The sequence below is a fragment of the Choloepus didactylus genome, chromosome 11, assembly GCF_015220235.1.
Source record: "Choloepus didactylus isolate mChoDid1 chromosome 11, mChoDid1.pri, whole genome shotgun sequence".
NCBI classification, from domain to species: Eukaryota; Metazoa; Chordata; class Mammalia; order Pilosa; family Megalonychidae; genus Choloepus; species Choloepus didactylus.
Genome location: NC_051317.1, coordinates 2,380,149 through 2,398,309, shown reverse-complemented (window position 1 = coordinate 2,398,309; position 18,161 = coordinate 2,380,149). Strand labels below are relative to the sequence as shown.

The window sequence follows — 18,161 nt, the reverse complement described above, 5'->3', positions numbered from 1 at the left end:
TCTACTCCTGCCCACTTTCGGGCCCATGGCATTCTCTCTGGTTGTCCTGCTTTGGATGCCTTAAAGGATTTGCTCTACCACTATCCAGTCGTGGTTGCTCCCATTGGGCAGTAGTTTTGCATTAGCCCTCTCCTAGGCTGCTGGCCAGCCCTTGGAGGTCTGCCTTGTGCCAAGTGCTGGTCCCAGGCCCAGTCAGCTGTGGTCAGGGCAACAGGATGGCATGGAACAGTGTGGACCTCCCTGCCTGCCTCGGATAGGACTCTGTGCACGGTGGGCACGAGGAGGAACATGTCCGGTGCCAGAGTATCATGGCAGGCTGACCTTCAAAGGAGCCAGTATTTCCTTCAGGTTAATTGCAAAGGCTTTAGAGAAAGAAAAACCTGAGATTAGAGTGGACAATGCTGCTTTTTCAAGTTTCTCGTTCCTTATCTGTTAAGTGGGCATAGCAATAGCATCTACCTCAGCTGGTAGAATTAAATGAGATAGTCTGTAGAGCACTTAGCACAGGGCATATAAATGAAAATGATCAATTCTTCTATCATTGATGTTATTCATAAACCAAGTCCACAGCTTAGATTAAACAGAATTATAGAGATTTCCTTGGGGACAGAATAGCATAGTGGTTAAGTATTTAAGTTCTGAAGGCAGCCAAACTTCATTTTAATCCTGGTTGTATGTGTACTGGTAGTGTTATTGGGCAAGTTACCTAAATGTGTATCTCTAAAATGGAGACAAAGTCAAAGTCAGAGAGTTAATGTGTGCGTTTAAAAAAAGAGAGAGAGAAAAAAAGGGAGAAAGGAGGAAACCAAGAGGAAGGAAGAAAGGGAGGGAGGGAGGGAAGGAGGTTGGAAGGACCCATTTCACCACTTAACAGAGCCTGGCACATATTTAGCCCTTGATAACTGTGGTTGTTCTTGTTCTCATATAGTCTGCTAAGCAGCACAAATGAGAAGCAGGAAGTATTGAGATTTCATAATGAACTTTGTTTTCAACAATGCAAATTCATTGTTGGTGAGAGTAACAAGAGTTGAGTATGTTTTCATTCCTGCCCAGTTCACCATGTTAATGCTTAGGCTTTAAGTACAATTATTAAAAAAAAAAAAAAGAAAGAGAAAAAAAGGAAAGAAAAAACAGAGGGGAAAAAGGCCTATTTTGCCAAACTTAAACCCAGGAAATCAAAATTAAGTGATGTTCTGATTCCCAGAGTGTGGCTGTGGAAGAATCCAGTAAAAGGGAGAAACTTTTTACCCCACCCCCCACCCCCACTCCCACCCATCCCCACCATCAGCGCAGAGAGCTGATGAATTCTTGGCTATTGGATCTGCCTTTTGAGAACCAGAGACAGCTTTAGGCTGACAACCAAATCATGATTGTTACTGGAACTCCTGATAGCTTTGTTCCTGCTGAGAATGTGTAAAACCCCTCATTTTGGTATCGTATTAGAGATTCCGAGATGTTTGTACATAATATGACAACCACTCAATGCAATGCCATCTGGGGAATCAGATAACTAATCTTTAAGGGGAAAATATAGATATTTTCCCAAAGGCGTATTAGCAGGTGACAGAATGGCCAAACCAAAGACATCGCACTAAATGACAGCTTGATGGGGAGGCAGATTTTGTGAGATTTTTATTTCTGCCTTCATGTGGTCCTGCTTGCCTCAAAACGGCTTGCTGACTGCTCTTTTTCCTCTGTGTGTCCATTTTGCTTTTGGCCCTCAAGCTCGCCTTTGAAAGAAGAATGAAGCAACCTGACAGGGTCTGAGCTTCCATAGCTACCCCATTACTGATGTCACTGTGTGTCAGGCTCAGTGCTCAGCACCTGCCATACATTTGCCCATCACACCCTGCAGGAACCCTGTGAAAGGGGTTGCATTATGGTTTTGTTGCAAGTGAGGAAACTGAGATGCTAACTTGCTCCAAATCAACCCCACTGGGAAATGGCAAAACCAGAAATCACATCTGTGTGTGTATGTGTGCATGCATGTGTGTTTGTGTCGAAATCTTGTGATTCCAGTGGAAAAGGATGAACTACCTTCTTTGTTCAACAGACTTTTTTTTAATGCAGTTTTATTGAGATATAATCACATACCATACAGTCATTCAAAGTGTACGATCTTCATCTAATTTTTATCCCCAATTTTCCACTCATCTGTCCGTATGCTGGATAAAGGGAGTGCGAGCCACACAATCACACTTCATAATCTATATAGTTATACAATTGTCTTCAAGAATCAAGGTCACTGGGTTGCAGTTTGACAGCTTCAAGTATTTTCCTCTAGCCATTCCAACACATTAAAGACTAAAAGGTGATATCTATTTAGCACATGGGAATACCCTCCAGAGTGACCTCTGGACTCCATTTGAAATCTCTCAGCCACTGGAGCTGTCCTTAAATGAGATGGGAAGAGCAGAGACAGAATTCTTTGGTAGTGAAGGGGAATATTAGGAATTAGTTTTTGACATGTTAACTTTGAGATGCCTCTTAGTCAAGTGGGGACATGGATCAGAGAGCAGGAATACAAGCTGGACTCAGGGCAGAGGTGGAGGTGGAGACATAAATCCGGGAGTCAAAGACATGTAGATGGGAGAGTAGATGAAAGTATCGTCATATAGTTGTGCTTTCATCACCACAAACTTTAACCATTTTCATTACTTCCGAAAATAAAATGAAAATTAAAATAAAAAAGAATATCCAAAACATCCAATTCCCCTCATCCCCCCATTGTTCATTTACTTTTTAAAATATAGTTTAATTGAGATATAGTCAGACACCCTACAGTCATCCACAGTTTATAGTTATTCACAGCACCATCATACTGTTGTGTGTTCATCACCAGAATCAGTTTTTGAACCTTTTCCTTACTCCAAATTAAAAACAAAAGCAAAAAAAGAACACCTAAATCTTTCCATCCCCTCCATCCCACCCTACTCTTCATCTAATTTTTATCCCCATTTTTCCATTCATCTGTCCATATGCTGGATAAAGGGAGTGCGAGCCACACAATCACACTTCGTAATCTATATAGTTATACAATTGTCTTCAAGAATCAAGGTCACTGGGTTGCAGTTTGACAGCTTCAAGTATTTTCCTCTAGCCATTCCAACACACTAAAGACTAAAAGGTGATATCTATTTAGCACATGGGAATACCCTCCAGAGTGACCTCTGGACTCCATTTGAAATCTCTCAGCCACTGGAACCCTACTTTGCTTCATCTCTCTTCCCCCTTTTGGTCAAGAAGATCCTCTCAATCCCACAGTGCTGGGTGAAGGCTGGTCTCCAGGAGTCATTTTCTACGTTGCCCAGGGGATTTACACCCTTGGGAGTCACGTCCCACGTTGGGGGGGTGGGTAGGGTATTGAGTTCACCTGCTGAGTGGGCTTAGAGAGAGAGGGCCACATCTGAGCAACAAAGAGGCTCTCTGGGGGGGATTCCTAGGCACAATTATAAGTGGGCTTAGCCTCTCCCTTGCAGCAACTAGCCTCACAGGGGAAGGCAGCCTGATCAGAGGGCTCGGCCCACTAAATTGGCAGGCCTCAATGTTTGCAGGAAAATCAGCAATAGCCCAGGTGGGGAAGTCCAACACTTCTGCATTTCTCCCCACCTCCTCGGGTGGCCCCGCAAATACTCATACTCTCTGCCCATATCACTCTAAGATGTGTTGGGATTTCATGCCAACCTGTATAAACACATCAAATCCCACTTCCCAGTCACTGCTCCCTGTTCCTATGGTGCTCAAACAAACTGATCGTACAAGTTAGATTATCTAGTATGCTACAGAAAATATAGATCCTGCACCAGGTAAACATCTCCTCCCTTGGTTTCACACATAAGTCTATGAGCAGACTTTTAAGTGTTTAATGAAGACCTGGCCCAGTGCTCCTAATAGGCAATGCCCAATGTAGCAGATGCTGTAGGTACTCTTCCCACACTCTTGACGTACCCAAAGTATACCTACAGCTTCAGTGGACATTTCCCGTGCATCCAGAGAGCTTCTCACCTCTGCCTTTCTCTGGGCTTTCTCTGGCTGCATGAGAGTGCTCTGTCCACCTGTGGGGCAGGCTGAAGGACCACGGAGGTAATGCCTGTAGGAGCAACTTTCAACCAGTGAGGGGCTGGAGTTAGTGGATGAATAGTCCATTTTCCCTGCCCCTGAAAGAGGACACTTCTTAGGTATTTTCTCTATAGTTGTTCAGAAGATTCTGAGCAGAATTGAGCCCCAATTATTGCCCAATAACCTTTTCATCAACAATTCCTTTATTGGTTTTCCATCATGTACCAGGTAGGCCAAATTGATGTTTTCACCAGACTACCCACTCATCGGACAAATGGTTATCGATTGTCCACTGCTAATAAAAAATGATAGAGCATGGTATGGGTGAGATCTGGCCCCTGCCCGCTAAGATTTTACAAAACCACCCATACAATGGAGACTTGCCCCAGTTGGACACATGGCATTTAGGAAGCTACTGCAAAAATCCAGGAGAGAAATGCTGGTGGCTTGGATCAGGTTGGTGGCCGATGGATAATAAGAAGTAGCTGAATGCTGGATATATTTTGAAAGTAGAGCTAACAGGATTTGCTCAGGTGTTAGATGTGCAAGAGAGAAGTCAAAGATGATATCCAAGTTGTTTTTATTTTCCCTGAGCAGTTGGAAAAATGGAGCTGTCCTTAACTGAGATGGGAAGAGCAGAGACAGAATTCTTTGGTAGTGAAGGGGAATATTAGGAATTAGTTTTTGACATGTTAACTTTGAGATGCCTCTTAGTCAAGTGGGGACATGGATCAGAGAGCAGGAATACAAGCTGGACTCAGGGCAGAGGTGGAGGTGGAGACATAAATCCGGGAGTCAAAGACATGTAGATGGGAGAGTAGATGAGATCACAGAAGGAGCCTCTGATCCCAAGGAAAGTGCAGTCTAGTGGAGGAGACAGACATTATTGAGTCACTAAAATAAATCATCCTAGACTGTGATGCATGCTGGGGAGGGGAATTGCAATGAGTATCCTTTGGGGGACACAAAGGTACAGCAGACCCTGCCCTAAAGAAGCTCACAGTCCAAAAGAGGAGATTTGGCTGCACACAGAGAGCTGGACTATAAAGTGTGGTAGGAGGCAGGTACAGGAAACAACCTCAGATATTGAGAGGTGGTGGAAATCCGCAGGGCCAGGGAGAATGGTGAAAGACTGCAGGAAGGAGGAAGCTTTCCACCTGGCCCATTGAAGGCTAGGTAGAATTTCGACTTTCAGAGATTAGAAGAAGAGGGGCATTCTATGCAAAGAAAGAACATGGCCATGTACCCAGGAAACAATCAAAACCGCAGGGTAATAGCAAGAAATGAACCTGGAAGGAAGGTTGGGGTCCAGTCATGGAGGGCACTGATTGTCAAGAGGAAAAGTTTGGACTTACTCTGTGGACAGTGGGGGGCCACTGAGGTAGGTGATTGACACGGTTGAAGCTGTCCCTTAGGACAAGGTGCTCTTGAGGTGGAAGGGGCAAGAGATAGGAGGCTGCAAGACCAGTTAGTAGGGCTGGAGAGTGAAAAGAGAAGGATGGGAAGGCATTTAAAGAGCAGTGCAACTCAACAACAGGTACCAAATTGTTAAATGTGCATGAAGTTTGACCAGTATTACCACTTGGAGAGAAATATGGAGAAGAAGAGTATACAGGAAGTACACAGTGTATAGAAGGGTGATCACTGGAACATCCTTCTTAACAGAAAGAGCTGAGAAACAGCATAAAGGTCCATCAATAAAAGACTAATTAGGATACGTCCATACAATGGAACACTCTTATGTGATTAAAAAGAATGATGCATATCTGTATTCATTGGCAGGGAAGGAAGGCTGCAAATTATTGTTCAGTACAAGAGGCAGATTGTGAAACAGCATTTATTGTATGGGCCCATTTATCAAAATGATATCTTTAAAATATCATTCGTGCATATATGCCTGGGTTGATCTTTGAAATTGTGTTCATCAAAATGTCAATGATGGTTTTTTCTGGATGATAGGATTGGGAGGTGTGTTGTTTATTTGTTTTGGGAGGGGGTGGTATCTTTTTATATCTTTCTGGATGGCATGAATTTTCTGCTATAAGCCTGTATGTAATATATATTAAAAAAAAATGATAAAAAAGTTTGTACAAATTTTCAAAAGGAAGTCAGACAGCTCTTGAATTCTTGCAAGGTAAACATGGCCCAGAATCTGGAGTGTAAGCAGGTGTTAATCTGGGTGAGTTGACTTTCCCAATCAGCACTTGGTCTTGGAGCCCCTCCTGGAGAGATGGAGAGGGAACTTTTGACTGGAGTCCAAGAGAGGGGTGCATGAGGGAGCGTGTCCAGATGGCCTGGTGACCTTCTGTCCTCTTCCAGGGTCTTCCTGAGAGCTATCAACAAGTTTGCAGAAATCATGAACCAGAAGTTCCTGGAACACACGAACTTCGAGTTCCAGGTGAGTATGAGGCTCCAGAGCTGTCCTCAGGGGTACCCACCCCCGCCCCCGACAGTCTGCCCAGGCCTATAGGGCTGATTGCTCCATCAACAAGCTCCCAAAGCACAGGCCTGCCGTGCAGTGGCCTCTGGGGGTTTATGCAGAAGAGTGGGGACAGGGAGGGAAGGGCTCAAGGTTTGGTACCCAGGCTCTTGATTAAATACTCATTAATTGAGCAACATATGCAAATATGACTGTTTAATGGCTCTTGTGCTAAAGAGGAGACTTGCATTCATTCATTGTCAGAGTGGGTGCCACCTTTTAAAAATCTATCATATTTTCTTAACTTTTCTATCCACTGGAGCCTAGAAAAGCAGTCACTCATACACACTGAGAAATGATTTACAATAAAACTCCGAAGTACCTCTCTGTGGCTTCCTCCGAAAGTCATTTTCAGAATTCAGCCAAGACCTGAGGCCTCTGTGAGATTAGGGGGTGCACGGAGGAAACCACGCCCAAGTAGAACCTTCTCTTCAAAGCCTTGTGGGGAAGTCCAGACTGCTACTGCTGGGCAGAGCTGTGAGGGAGAAGGCCCCCAAAGGGGAAGCACTACCACCACCCCGGCCCCCGGCCCAGGAAGCCTCATAGGGGCGGGATGCAAGACCGGAAGTCCCTCAGCCCAGCGAGCAGGGACATGGCGCTTTCTCCTCCTGCTTGTCTGATGTGTTCACTTGCTCTCTGGGCCGTGGCCTCTGGCCAGCTCAGCAACCTCAGGCACTGCCTGGGGTGGGGGCGGGCGGCTGTGCCTCAGTTGATGCATGTGTAAAATGCTAACACCTAACCTTTCTCCAGAACTAGAGAACATGTTCCAGAACTGGAATGTGCCAAGGTGCTTGCGGGGTCAGTTCACTGGTTTGCATTCAAATACTTCCTCCTCCAAGAGGCCTTCCCCAGCTGCTCCCTCTGAGGGTCCCCCCACACCCACCTCATTACCATTTCACATGACCAGTTTGCTGATTGTAGTCTCTTAGTAACACTAAATGCTATTCGAAATTATCTTCATTTATCTATACGCATGTCCTTCCTCTGGTAGAAGGTGAGCTGCGTGAGTGCCGAGACCCTGGGCTCGCAGACTCCGTGCTCCGTGGCCAGCACCTGGCAGGTGTCCTTGGGGCTGTGAGGTCTGGGCTGAGGCCTCTGAGACCCATGCCACTGGGGAGCAGCCAGTGTGGGATCTGCGTTGCCAGGGAGCAGCAGTTCCCCAAGTGTTCGTCTAACTGAAAGGATGAGCATTATCTTTGCACAAGATTCTCTCACACTACCTTGCATTCAAGTCAGCAACAGAACTCTAATAATGATGATAAAAGAGAAGCTGCCGTCGATTGACAGCTTAGCTGTGCCCGATCCCACTGGAAGCATTTTATGGGCATTGCCGTTCTCAATCCTTACAACTACCCTAAGGGATGGCTGCTGTCATTACCGCTATTGATATTTCCACTCTAAGAATGCAGAAACTAAGACTCAGATGCGTGGAGTAGATGACATGAAGTCACACAGTGTGTCAGCACAGAGCTGGGACTAGAAGCCAGTGGTGGCTGATGTTTAAGCCCACTCAGACAACCACAGGCACAGTCTCCTCACTGCCCTAGGGTTCAGGCTAGAGTTTCTCCCCACATTATAAATCTTTGACATGGGAAAAAGCATGTCACTTTGGCTGGTTTCCAAAGGTAGACCAGATGCCTGCAGGCTCCAGGCTATGGGTGTTTAGGGAAGTTAATAAAGCCATTGGTTTTCTTTTTTTTCGGAGGGGGAGGGCAGCTTGGAGCAACACACCCAGGGGTCAACAGCAAGGTTGTGTTTGGGTCATAAAACTGCAGGCTGGTCTGTTCATTTCCTACCGTGGGCATAGGCAATTACATTCTTGGACCTGCTTTCCTGGCTCCTGCCCTCCTTCGTGGTCTTAAGGGGGCACTTTCCAGGCTCAGCTCCTTCATTCCATCCTTTTAGGCATTAGCCGATTTTCTGAAATAAAATCTGCGGCTGAGAGATGCCCAGAGAAACAAGAGTTTCATATATGGAAAGTTTGAGCTTATGAGCTGTGTGACCTTAGGCAAATTCCTTCACCTCTCTGTGCCTTAATTTCCTCAGCTTTAAATTAGGATCCTAATAGTACCTATCTCATTGGATTGTTGTGAGGATTAAGTAAAGTAATTCATGTAAAGCAATTAGAACAGTGCCTGGAACATGGTAACCATTTAACAAATGTTAGCTCTTATTTTTATCATCATCATAATTCTTATTAGCATGATGGCTCTAAATGTATCAGGGCTGGGAACTCATATCAGTCCTCAGTAAAGCGGACAGTAGGGAAGCATCTTTCTGGTCACCGAAGCTTTGCCTGGGTCTGTCACATCCATAAGATTCTGTACAACGGGAATGTGGCCAACATTACAGAATAAAATGTCTAATTTTGAAATGAAGCTTCCACAGATATTTATTGAAAAGTGCCTGACCACAGCATCATTTTTCAACCTTATCTTTGTTCTCCTCCCTGTTCCTCGCCCTGTGTGAAAATGGATTTGTTCTCCATAGCCTGCCTGGAACACACTTTGTTTCCTTCTTACGGTTTCATTAATTATGCATTTAATATCAGCGGGAACAGCATCCATCACGGAACACTGCTGGCCTCGGCAGTCGCTGTCCAGAGGAGGGGCCGGTGCAATGAGGTTATATTTCCGGAAGGGTTGTTTTGTGATTCGAAGGGCAGAAAGCAAGAAGCTCAGTGGGTGCCACTCTGTAGGTGACAAGACCTAGGAGTTACAAAAATGGTGTTTGCTGCTTCGGGGCTGAAATTATTTGCATTCCTTTGCCCTCTTCAGGATTCTGGATACTGGTGTCAGGCTTCCATTTGCATGATCAGAGAGGAGCAAGAGAGGATTTTCAATGCAAGTCAACAAGGATTTTTGTTTAATAGCAAGCCTTTCGGGTCTGAGCTATTGCGATATGCTTTGAGGAATTCAGAAGCAAAGCAGAACACTGTCCCTGCCCTCAAGGATCTTGAAGTCTAGCATCCAAGCTTCACACCCTGTGAATTTAGTTTTGAAGAGATAACTAACCTTCATTAGGCATCTACTTAAGGCTCTTTGATCCTTATCACAACCCTGTTAGGTTGGGATAGACCCATTTTACTGGTTAATAAACTGAGCTTCAGGAAATGAATGACTTTTCTGGCAAAGGGTGCATGATCCTAAGTGAGGACCCTGGGACTTAACCCCAGTCCTGTCTGCAAAGTCCAAGCTCTTTCCACTCCAAAGGAACAGGGTGTGGTTAGATTCCAGGAGACAGCTCTGCCTAGCTCTTGCTAGTTCTTATTGACACTGGATAAAAAACTCTAGGATGGGTTCTGATGGGCTGTAGGATTAGAGCCTCCATGTTGGAAAGTTTGATCAGCTCTGGAATCAGTGGTTATACTTAGGAAATGCTGATTGGCTCTGGGAAAATTGCTTCTGTCCTTGGCAGCCCACTGATTGGTACTGAGATCATTCTCTCTGCTTGGGGTGCTCTAATTGGCTCTTGGTGTGGTCATTCCATGTTAGACCCTGAGGCATTTCTGTATCAACTTCTGGGCCCCAGATTATCTTGGGGTCATTTTTAAGCCAGCCGCTGGAAGCTTGTTGAGATGAAAAACTTACATAATATTCCCAGCCATTGGTGGAGGCATGAAGGCAAGCTTGGTCTTTCTAATGGGAAATGTAACCAGTGACTGCAAAAAAGGTAAGAGAGACACACACACAGAGGTAACAGTTACTGCAGCCCTGAAGAAGCCCACAGTGCCCCCCGCAGAGGATCACGGTGGGATGGTGCAACCAGGAAGAAAGATGAACATATGCTTGGGGACTGCTTCCCCGGCCCTGCCTGCTTCAGACAGTCTCAGGCCTGATATTCCTCCCCTGAGTCCACATCTGGAACCTTCTCCTCTCAGAGTCATGCAGCTGACTCTGAGACACAGAATGGTCATGCGGCTGTGTCTCTTCACTTCAGAGCAGGGCTCGCTGGCTGCATCTCAACAATGCCATGCACTGGGTTTTCTATTGGAATTTGGGGTAAATAATAATTAAAGGCCATTGTGAAAGAATCTTGCAGGATTAAGAGTCCTTGATCTCTCTGCTGCAAAGATGGTGAGATATCAGATGAACCAATGGAAACTTTAACCAACAACAAAGGCTAAAATAAGTCAAGAAAGGGGAAGAAAAGCAATTTTAGCAGAAGAGCAGATGGTTCGGAACATAAGTTCTGGAGTGAAATAAACTTGGGTTCCAATACCAACTCTGCCATTTTGTAGCTGTATGACTTTGGCCAAGTTATTTAATCTCTCTGGGTTTGTTTCCTGATGGATGAAATGGGAAGTGTGATGGTTAGGTTCATGTGTCAACTTGGCCAGGTGATGGTACCCAGGTGTCTAGTCAAGCAAGCACTGGCCTAACCGTTGCCGCAAGGACATTTGTGGCTCCTTGATAAACCAGAAGGCTGGTTTGTTAAATCATCAGTCCGTTGGTTGCAGCTGTGACTGATGATATCAATGAAGGGCATGTCTTCCACAATGAGAGAATGTAGTCAGCTGGATTTAATCCCATCAGTTGAAGACTTTTAAGAGAGACAGATAGAGGACCTTCACTTCTTCTTCGGCTGACCAGTGAAGCATTTCCTGAGGAGTTCGTTGAAGTTGCCAGTTTGTTTCATGAGGAGTTCATCTAACATCTTCATTGGAGTTGCCAGTTCGTTACATGAGGAGTTCATCAAACATCTTCATTGGAGTTGCCAGTTTGCTGCCTGCCTGCCCTACGGAATTTGGACTTGTGCATACCCACAGTTGCATGAGACACTTTTATAAATCTTATATTTATAGATAGCTCTCTTTGATTCTGTTTTCCTAGAGAACCCTAACTCATACAGGAAGAATAACAATAAAAATCTCATAGTTTCTTGGAATGATTTAACAAGGATGCATGCAGAGAGCTTGGCTCATTAATGAACTCATTCAACAAATATTCACTAAGCCCAACCTATGTGTTGGACATGACACTAGACATTGGATATACAATAGTGAATAGAAAGATGATGTTCTTGACTTCATGATGCTTCCATCCAATAGAGAAGACAGAAAATAAATTAATTTTGCTTGAAGTATGTCATAAATGCTGTGAAGAGGGTGTAAAAAGAGTGAATAATGGGGAGACCTTCTTTAGTCTTGGTGAGTTAAGGAGGCTTCCCTGGGAAGTGATGTTTGAGCTGAAATGTTCCAGTTTGCTAATGCTGCTGTTATGAAACTTACCAGAAACAGATTGGCTTTTACAAAGCGGGTTTATTTGGCTACAAATTTACAGTTCTATGGCCATAAAAGTGACCAAACTAAGGCATGAATAGGAGGTTACGTGCACTGAAGAACTGCTGATGGCGTCCAGAATACCTCTGTCAACTGGGAAGGCACATGGCTGGCATCTGCTGGCCCTTTGCTCCTGGGTTGCATTTCAAAATGGCTTTCTCCAAAATGTCTCTGGGCTTGTCTCTCTTAGCTTCTCTGGGGCAAACTCTGGACTAGCATCTCCAAACATCTCCAAGCTTCTGTAAGTGTCAGCTCCCAAGCATCTCTCCAAAAGTCTCTCTCAGCTGCTCTTGGGGCATTTTGTCCTCTCTTAGCTTCTCTGGAGCAAACTCTAGGCTAGCATCTCAAAGCATCAGCAAGCTTCTTTACAGAAGTCTCTCTCAGCTGCTCTGTGTGTGAGCTCCCTTTAAAGGATTCCAGTAAACTAATCAAGACCTACCCTGAAGGGGTGGGGTCAAATCTCTATGGAAACATTCAATCAAGAGGTCACTCTGTAATCATAAAGATTAATAAGTCTGCCCCCACAAGATTGCATTAAAGAATGTGGCTTTTGGGGAGACATAATATATCTAAACCAGCACAGATGGCAAGACTGAGTAGAAGTTAACAAGACAGCAATTTTTCTCATTTAGTCCTTATAACTATCCCCTTTAGAAGGACACTATTATCTTCATTTTCCAGATGAAGAAACTGAGGCTTAGAGAGGTAGGGTAACTTGCCCATGATAATGGAGCTGGTAATTGAATTGAAATACTGAAAACAACCCAACAACAACTAGGGAAACCAAACACCAGTGACAACAAGCAAACAACAAAACCTGCATATACCTTGTGACTTAGCAATTCCAGCACTAGGAATTCCATCTCTAGTTACTCAGGCATAAAGATAATATATACCTTTACACATATATACATACACATACACACACACATATATATACACACACAAGGATTTTGATTACAGAAGTATTGCTAGAGGAGAAAAATAAACCTGGAGTCAAGCTAAATGTCTATAAATAGGGAATTGATTAAAATTAAAGTGCGTCTTTATAGAAGAATACTATGCAGCAATAAAAGAGAATGAAGCAGATCTGTACATGCTGGTATGGAAACATTTGCAAGGTATATTGGTCAGAGAAAAAAGCGAAGTACCACAGACTATTAAAAAAAAAAGATGTCTATACATATCTGTGTTTATGCATATGGAAGAATAACCAAGAAATTGTTTACATTATTTGCTTCTGGAGAATTAGACTAGGGTCCAAGGTAGGATGGAAAATAACTTTTTATTATATAATCTTTTCTACCATTTAATTTTTTTCACCAAATGTGTATTAGTTTCATAAATTTTTGAAATTAAAAATAACTAAATTCTAGTCACACCCACTAACAGTGTGACTCTAGGTGGTCATTTAACTTACATCTGTGAAATAAGGAAGTTGGACCAGATGACTCTTCCCAGGGAATAGAGACCAGAGATGGGTGTGGTTTGCTAAAGTCCCTGGGACTTCTTTTAGCTGAATGAGCCAGGCACCTAGTAGGAATGGCACCAGGCAGCTTGGGGCAAGGAGGAAAGAAAAATCTGGGACCTTTTGAAACAACTGAGGACTTTCTCTAACAATATGTCAGTCAGTGAATATTCAAGTATTGACGCTGTTGTGCTGAGTATGGCATTAGGGATACAAAGCAACGGAAGGTCAGGGCGCCTTGTACTTGTGGCGCTCACAATTGGAGAAGACAGAGCATACAAACACTCTACTACTAGAAGGCCCACCCCCACCCCCGCCATCACCACTGCTCCCATCCCACCACTGTAGAGGATGCCTCCATGCTTGTATTGTAGTTACCATTATTTTTCCTATTCTACAGTTGGCAAAAATGAGGCTCAGAAAGGTCAAGTAACTAGCTAAAGGCAACCCAGCTAGTAGGTGATAGAACTGGTATTCAGACCTTGGTCTGCAAGACACCAAAACTGGTGCTTTTAACCACTGGACTCTATTGTCATGGAGAAGTGAATGGAACACAAAGCCAGGTGTGAAACAGTGGACCAAAACCTGTGGTTGCACGCAATACAATCCTACTCCATCTAGGAAGGGATGGAGCAGACCTGGGGTCTGGGAAGGCTTCCTGAAAGGAGTAGGTCTTAAACTGGGCTTTGAAAGAAGAATAGGACTTAGATGCTTCAGGTGTGAGAACCCCTGTGAGCAAAACCAGAGGCCAAAATGCTCTTGTTACAGCTCTGAGCAGAGCAGCCTCTCTGAAACAGGACAGTTTGTTGAGGGAGAAAACACTGCAGTCCAAGGAGAGCGTAGAGAATGTGTGAGGCCTTAAAAGCCAGGTTAATGCATTTGGCCCTGAAGCTTTGGGAACAAGAGTCAAGGAAGGCGTGGGGCAGGGGCATCGTGAGTGCCCAGCAGTGTCTACCCGTGGCCACTGCTCACTTCTCATGGCACTGCACAGAGCCAATGATCATGACCACTTCCCCTCAGTTCCGAAAGGCATTCCTCTATGGGCAGAACTGAGTGAGGGGCTAAGCTGAACTGTTTCTGATCTGTTAGAGATGAGACACAGCTGTGGTCTCAGGGTTCACAAAGCTCTTCCAGGAGGGAAGTCAAAAGAAAATTAAGTTCACGCCTAGGTACATACCCAAGGGAATTGAAAATATATGTTCACACAAAAACTTGTTTGTGAATTTTTGTAGCAGCATTATTCATAATATCCAAAAGCTGGAAACAGCCCAAGTATCCATCAATGGATGAATGGATAAATAAAATGTGATATATCCATCCAATAGAATATTATTCAGCCATTAAAAGGAATGGAAGTACTGATACATGCTACAACATGGATGAACCTTGGAAACGTGATGCTAAAAAGCCAGATACAAAAAGCCAAATTTTGTCATGATTTCATTTATTTGAAATGTCCAGAATAGGCAAATCCAGAGACAGAAAGTAGATAATTGGTTGCTAGGGGCTGTGGGAAGAGGGCAATGGGGAGTGGCTGCTAATGGGTATGGGGCTTCTTTGGGGGAGAAAAAAATGGTCTAGAATTAGTTAATGCTGATGGTTGCACACCTTGTGAAGGTACTAAAACCATGAAATTATACAATTTAAAAAAGTTAAATTTTATGATATGTGAATTCTATATCTTAAAAAAAAAGAGGGAATGGGGTGACAGAGAACACACGTTTTTAAAATACAAAGGTAAGTAGAGCAGAGGCTTTTTAGAATTGGCAGTTCTTACTCGTTCTCAAATTAGGTGGAGGGTATTTATGGAATTATTCTCAGAAGTAATAGCAATTCAAGTTTATCAGATTTCCATTTCCTGTTGTGCCCTGATTACTCTTATTCTACCCCCTACAGTCAGAAATTTCTCACCCTAAAAATAACCCTTCCCATGTCCTGTGTTTCTCTCTTTCCCTGGCTTGTTTCATATCCTGGTTTGAACGTGAGGAGGTGTGAGCTCTGGGCTTAATCAAGCCAGAGCAGCCCAGTTTCAGAGTGAGACCCTGAAGAACCTGCTAAGTCACTGGGGTGCAAGGAAATAAATCTGGCTGGTGGGGCCAGGAGGAAAACAGTCTGAGTGGGCGGGAGACCTGCACTGTGTGTTTAAATAAGCAAGGTTACTACGGAAACAAAAGACTGCGGATGTGATTCTAAGGGTTATGAGAAGGCTTGGGAGGACTTTGAGGAAGGCAGTGGCATGGTCTGACTTGTTTTAAAAAGAGCATTCTGGTCACTGTGTTGATAGTGGACTTTATGGGGACCCCAAGCCTGGAGGTTGCCTTACTGCACCCAGGCAGAAGCGTGGCCACTGGATCCTTGGAGATGGAGTTTCAAGTAAAGGAAAGGGTGTTTATTCCTTCAACAGAATGTAAACTGCACAAGGCCAGGCGTTTTGTCTGTGTTATCACAGCCCTGTCCCCACACCTATGATAATGTCTGACACAGAGAAGATATTCAAGAGTTTCTTGTTAGACAAATCCTCAGCCAAAGACTGACTATGATGAGTTGAAAGAGCCCTGAACGTTCATCAGAAGACCTGAGCTCAAGTCCCAGCTCTGGTGTATATATGACAAGTTAAGTGATTTGGGTAAAATAGTTCACTCCTCTGAGCCTCGGTCTCCTCATCTGTAAAATGGGAGTAATAATAGCTATCAAGATTTGAGAGATGAGAGGAGGATTGTTTGAGGAAGTGCTTGGTCCGTGGTAAAAACGGAGTGCTTATTTTCCTTTTTTTCTGAAACTGGAACCACAAGCCCATTTGAAAGTGAAACTCTGAACAGCAGTAATGACTTTTATCAGTAGTAGGGCTGCCTTTTTCTTAGTCTTGGCCTTCTGAAACCTCCAACAAACATCTCTGAGTTAAGGGCAAAGGTCTTGATGGCAGAGTGCTGTCTCCAGATACGGTTACCCCACCTTTTGCTATCTGCAGTGCAAAGAGGGGACTGAAAGTGGGTGGCTTTGTTCTGCACGGCCTTCCCTCAGCCCCCTTCTCCTTTAAGAACTTGGCACCTTGTAACGAGTACACTTGTGTATCCAAATCCAAAGCCAGGCTTTGACATTTGCTTTCCTACCAAAGAAACCACTTGAATAACGAAAAGAAATGACAATAAGGCTAATGAACATTTTTGAGCTCTTAGTGTGTCATGCCCTTTAAACACATTATTTTGTGCAATCTTCACAGTAACCCTTGGCAGTGGGTACCCAAATTACCCCCACTGAGACCCTACAATGCCTCGGTTGGGATCTCTGGGTCTGGTTCTGTAGCCCATATCAATAGCATCATCACTCTGACTAACATTTCTGAGCACTCGCTATGTGCCAGGCACTCTGCTGAGCCCTTTACCTGCTTTAGTTCACCGCAGGCTGTTGGGGTCAGTTCCAGGATTAGTCCCCCACATGTAGCACCAACAGAGCATGTAAAGGTCAAAATTATGACTTGCCTGCATATAGACCAAGCCCTACGCTCTCGGTGGTTCTCCAACTCGAGTGAACATCCAGATCCCCAGGAGGACTTGTTATCACAGATTGTGGCCTCCACCCCAGCAGTTCTGATTCAGTGAGTCTGGGGTGGGGCCTGAGAATGTGAATTTCTAACAAACTCCCATGTGACGCTGATGCTGCTGATCTGAGGATCACCCTCAAAGCCATTGAGCTAAGGAAAAGGAGAAGGCAAACTATTCTAGGAGTGAATGCATTGCAGGCTGGTCCTCTGAGCTTTGTGGATGAGGGAGGACTTCCAGAGTGGCTGCCGAGTCCCTGAACCACCTTATCCCTCACCATGCTCTAATTCTAGGGCACCAGCTCACCAGGGCACCCTGGGGGTGAGTTATTTGTCTTTCCAAAAAAAGCCAAAAAAAAAAAAAAAAAAACCCACCAAACAAAACAAAACAAAACAAAAAACTAGCCCTGAACTCCTCCCATTTGAATCCCATTTTCAGAAAGAAGACCTGGTCAGCACAAAGTCCTGCTGCTTTGGCCTGGATGTTCTTTTCAGAACACTCAATTAAATTGGTTCTGCCGCTGTCTTCTGCCAGCTTCATAAATTATTCACAGTGCCTAGCGTTTAATATGCCTTCTCACTTCAGACCCTCTCCATGACTGTTGTCTATTCTTTCATTTACAGCTGTGGAACAACTATTTTCATCTGGCGGTAGCTTTTATCACTCAGGATTCTCTGCAGCTGGAACAGTTCTCGCATGCCAAGTACAACAAAATCCTGAATAAGTAGGTTGCATTTTGGGATTTCCTAAAGAGGTGGGGGTGGGAGGGTGGAGTTCATGAGATTCCCTGAGATGAAGCAGGAGATTTTGTTCCTCGCAGGTACGGGGACATGAGACGGTTAATCGGCTTCTCCATCCGCGATATGTGGTACAAACTTGGTGAGTAGGCACCCACTTCCAGACAGACACATCTGCACATGCCAGGCTCCTTCTTGAGAACCATCTGTTAGAGGGCCATGGGGGTTTCAGCAGTGGGAGCCAGAAATAACAGTTTATCACTGAGCACACCCAGGGTGCTTAATCAGTGCCTGATTGTACACCGAGTGAGAGAAGGTGCCCACCCCCCAAACAGCTGGGAATCTGCTTTTGCTTGATGCCCCTGGGGGGGTGGTTAGCAAGTCAAATTGGAATTTAGAAGACTGAGGAAGGGGCAGGGCTGCCGTGGGAGCTCATGGCCTCATGCCTCACGTGCCTGCTTGCTGCTGATTTGTGGGCCCATCTGCATTCCGCCCCTTAGGTGATGCTGAGGTCCACGAAAGACTCTCCAACCTCGTGGGGAAGGGTTGGTTCTGTAGAACAAGACATGTTTCGAGCTAGAAGGTAGCCCCAGGATCT

General features: G+C 44.6%; 1 protein-coding gene across 1 annotated transcript in view; it reads left to right on the top strand.

Moving 5' to 3' along the window:
- DOCK2 (dedicator of cytokinesis 2) overlaps positions 1 to 18,161 on the top strand; it is a 431,071-nt gene that overhangs the window by 348,847 nt on the left and 64,063 nt on the right. The window contains exons 30-32 of the mRNA XM_037798794.1: positions 6,379 to 6,457; positions 17,450 to 17,550; positions 17,647 to 17,705. Coding sequence (XP_037654722.1) covers positions 6,379 to 6,457; positions 17,450 to 17,550; positions 17,647 to 17,705 — 239 coding nt within the window. The remainder of the gene's footprint in view (positions 1 to 6,378; positions 6,458 to 17,449; positions 17,551 to 17,646; positions 17,706 to 18,161) is intronic.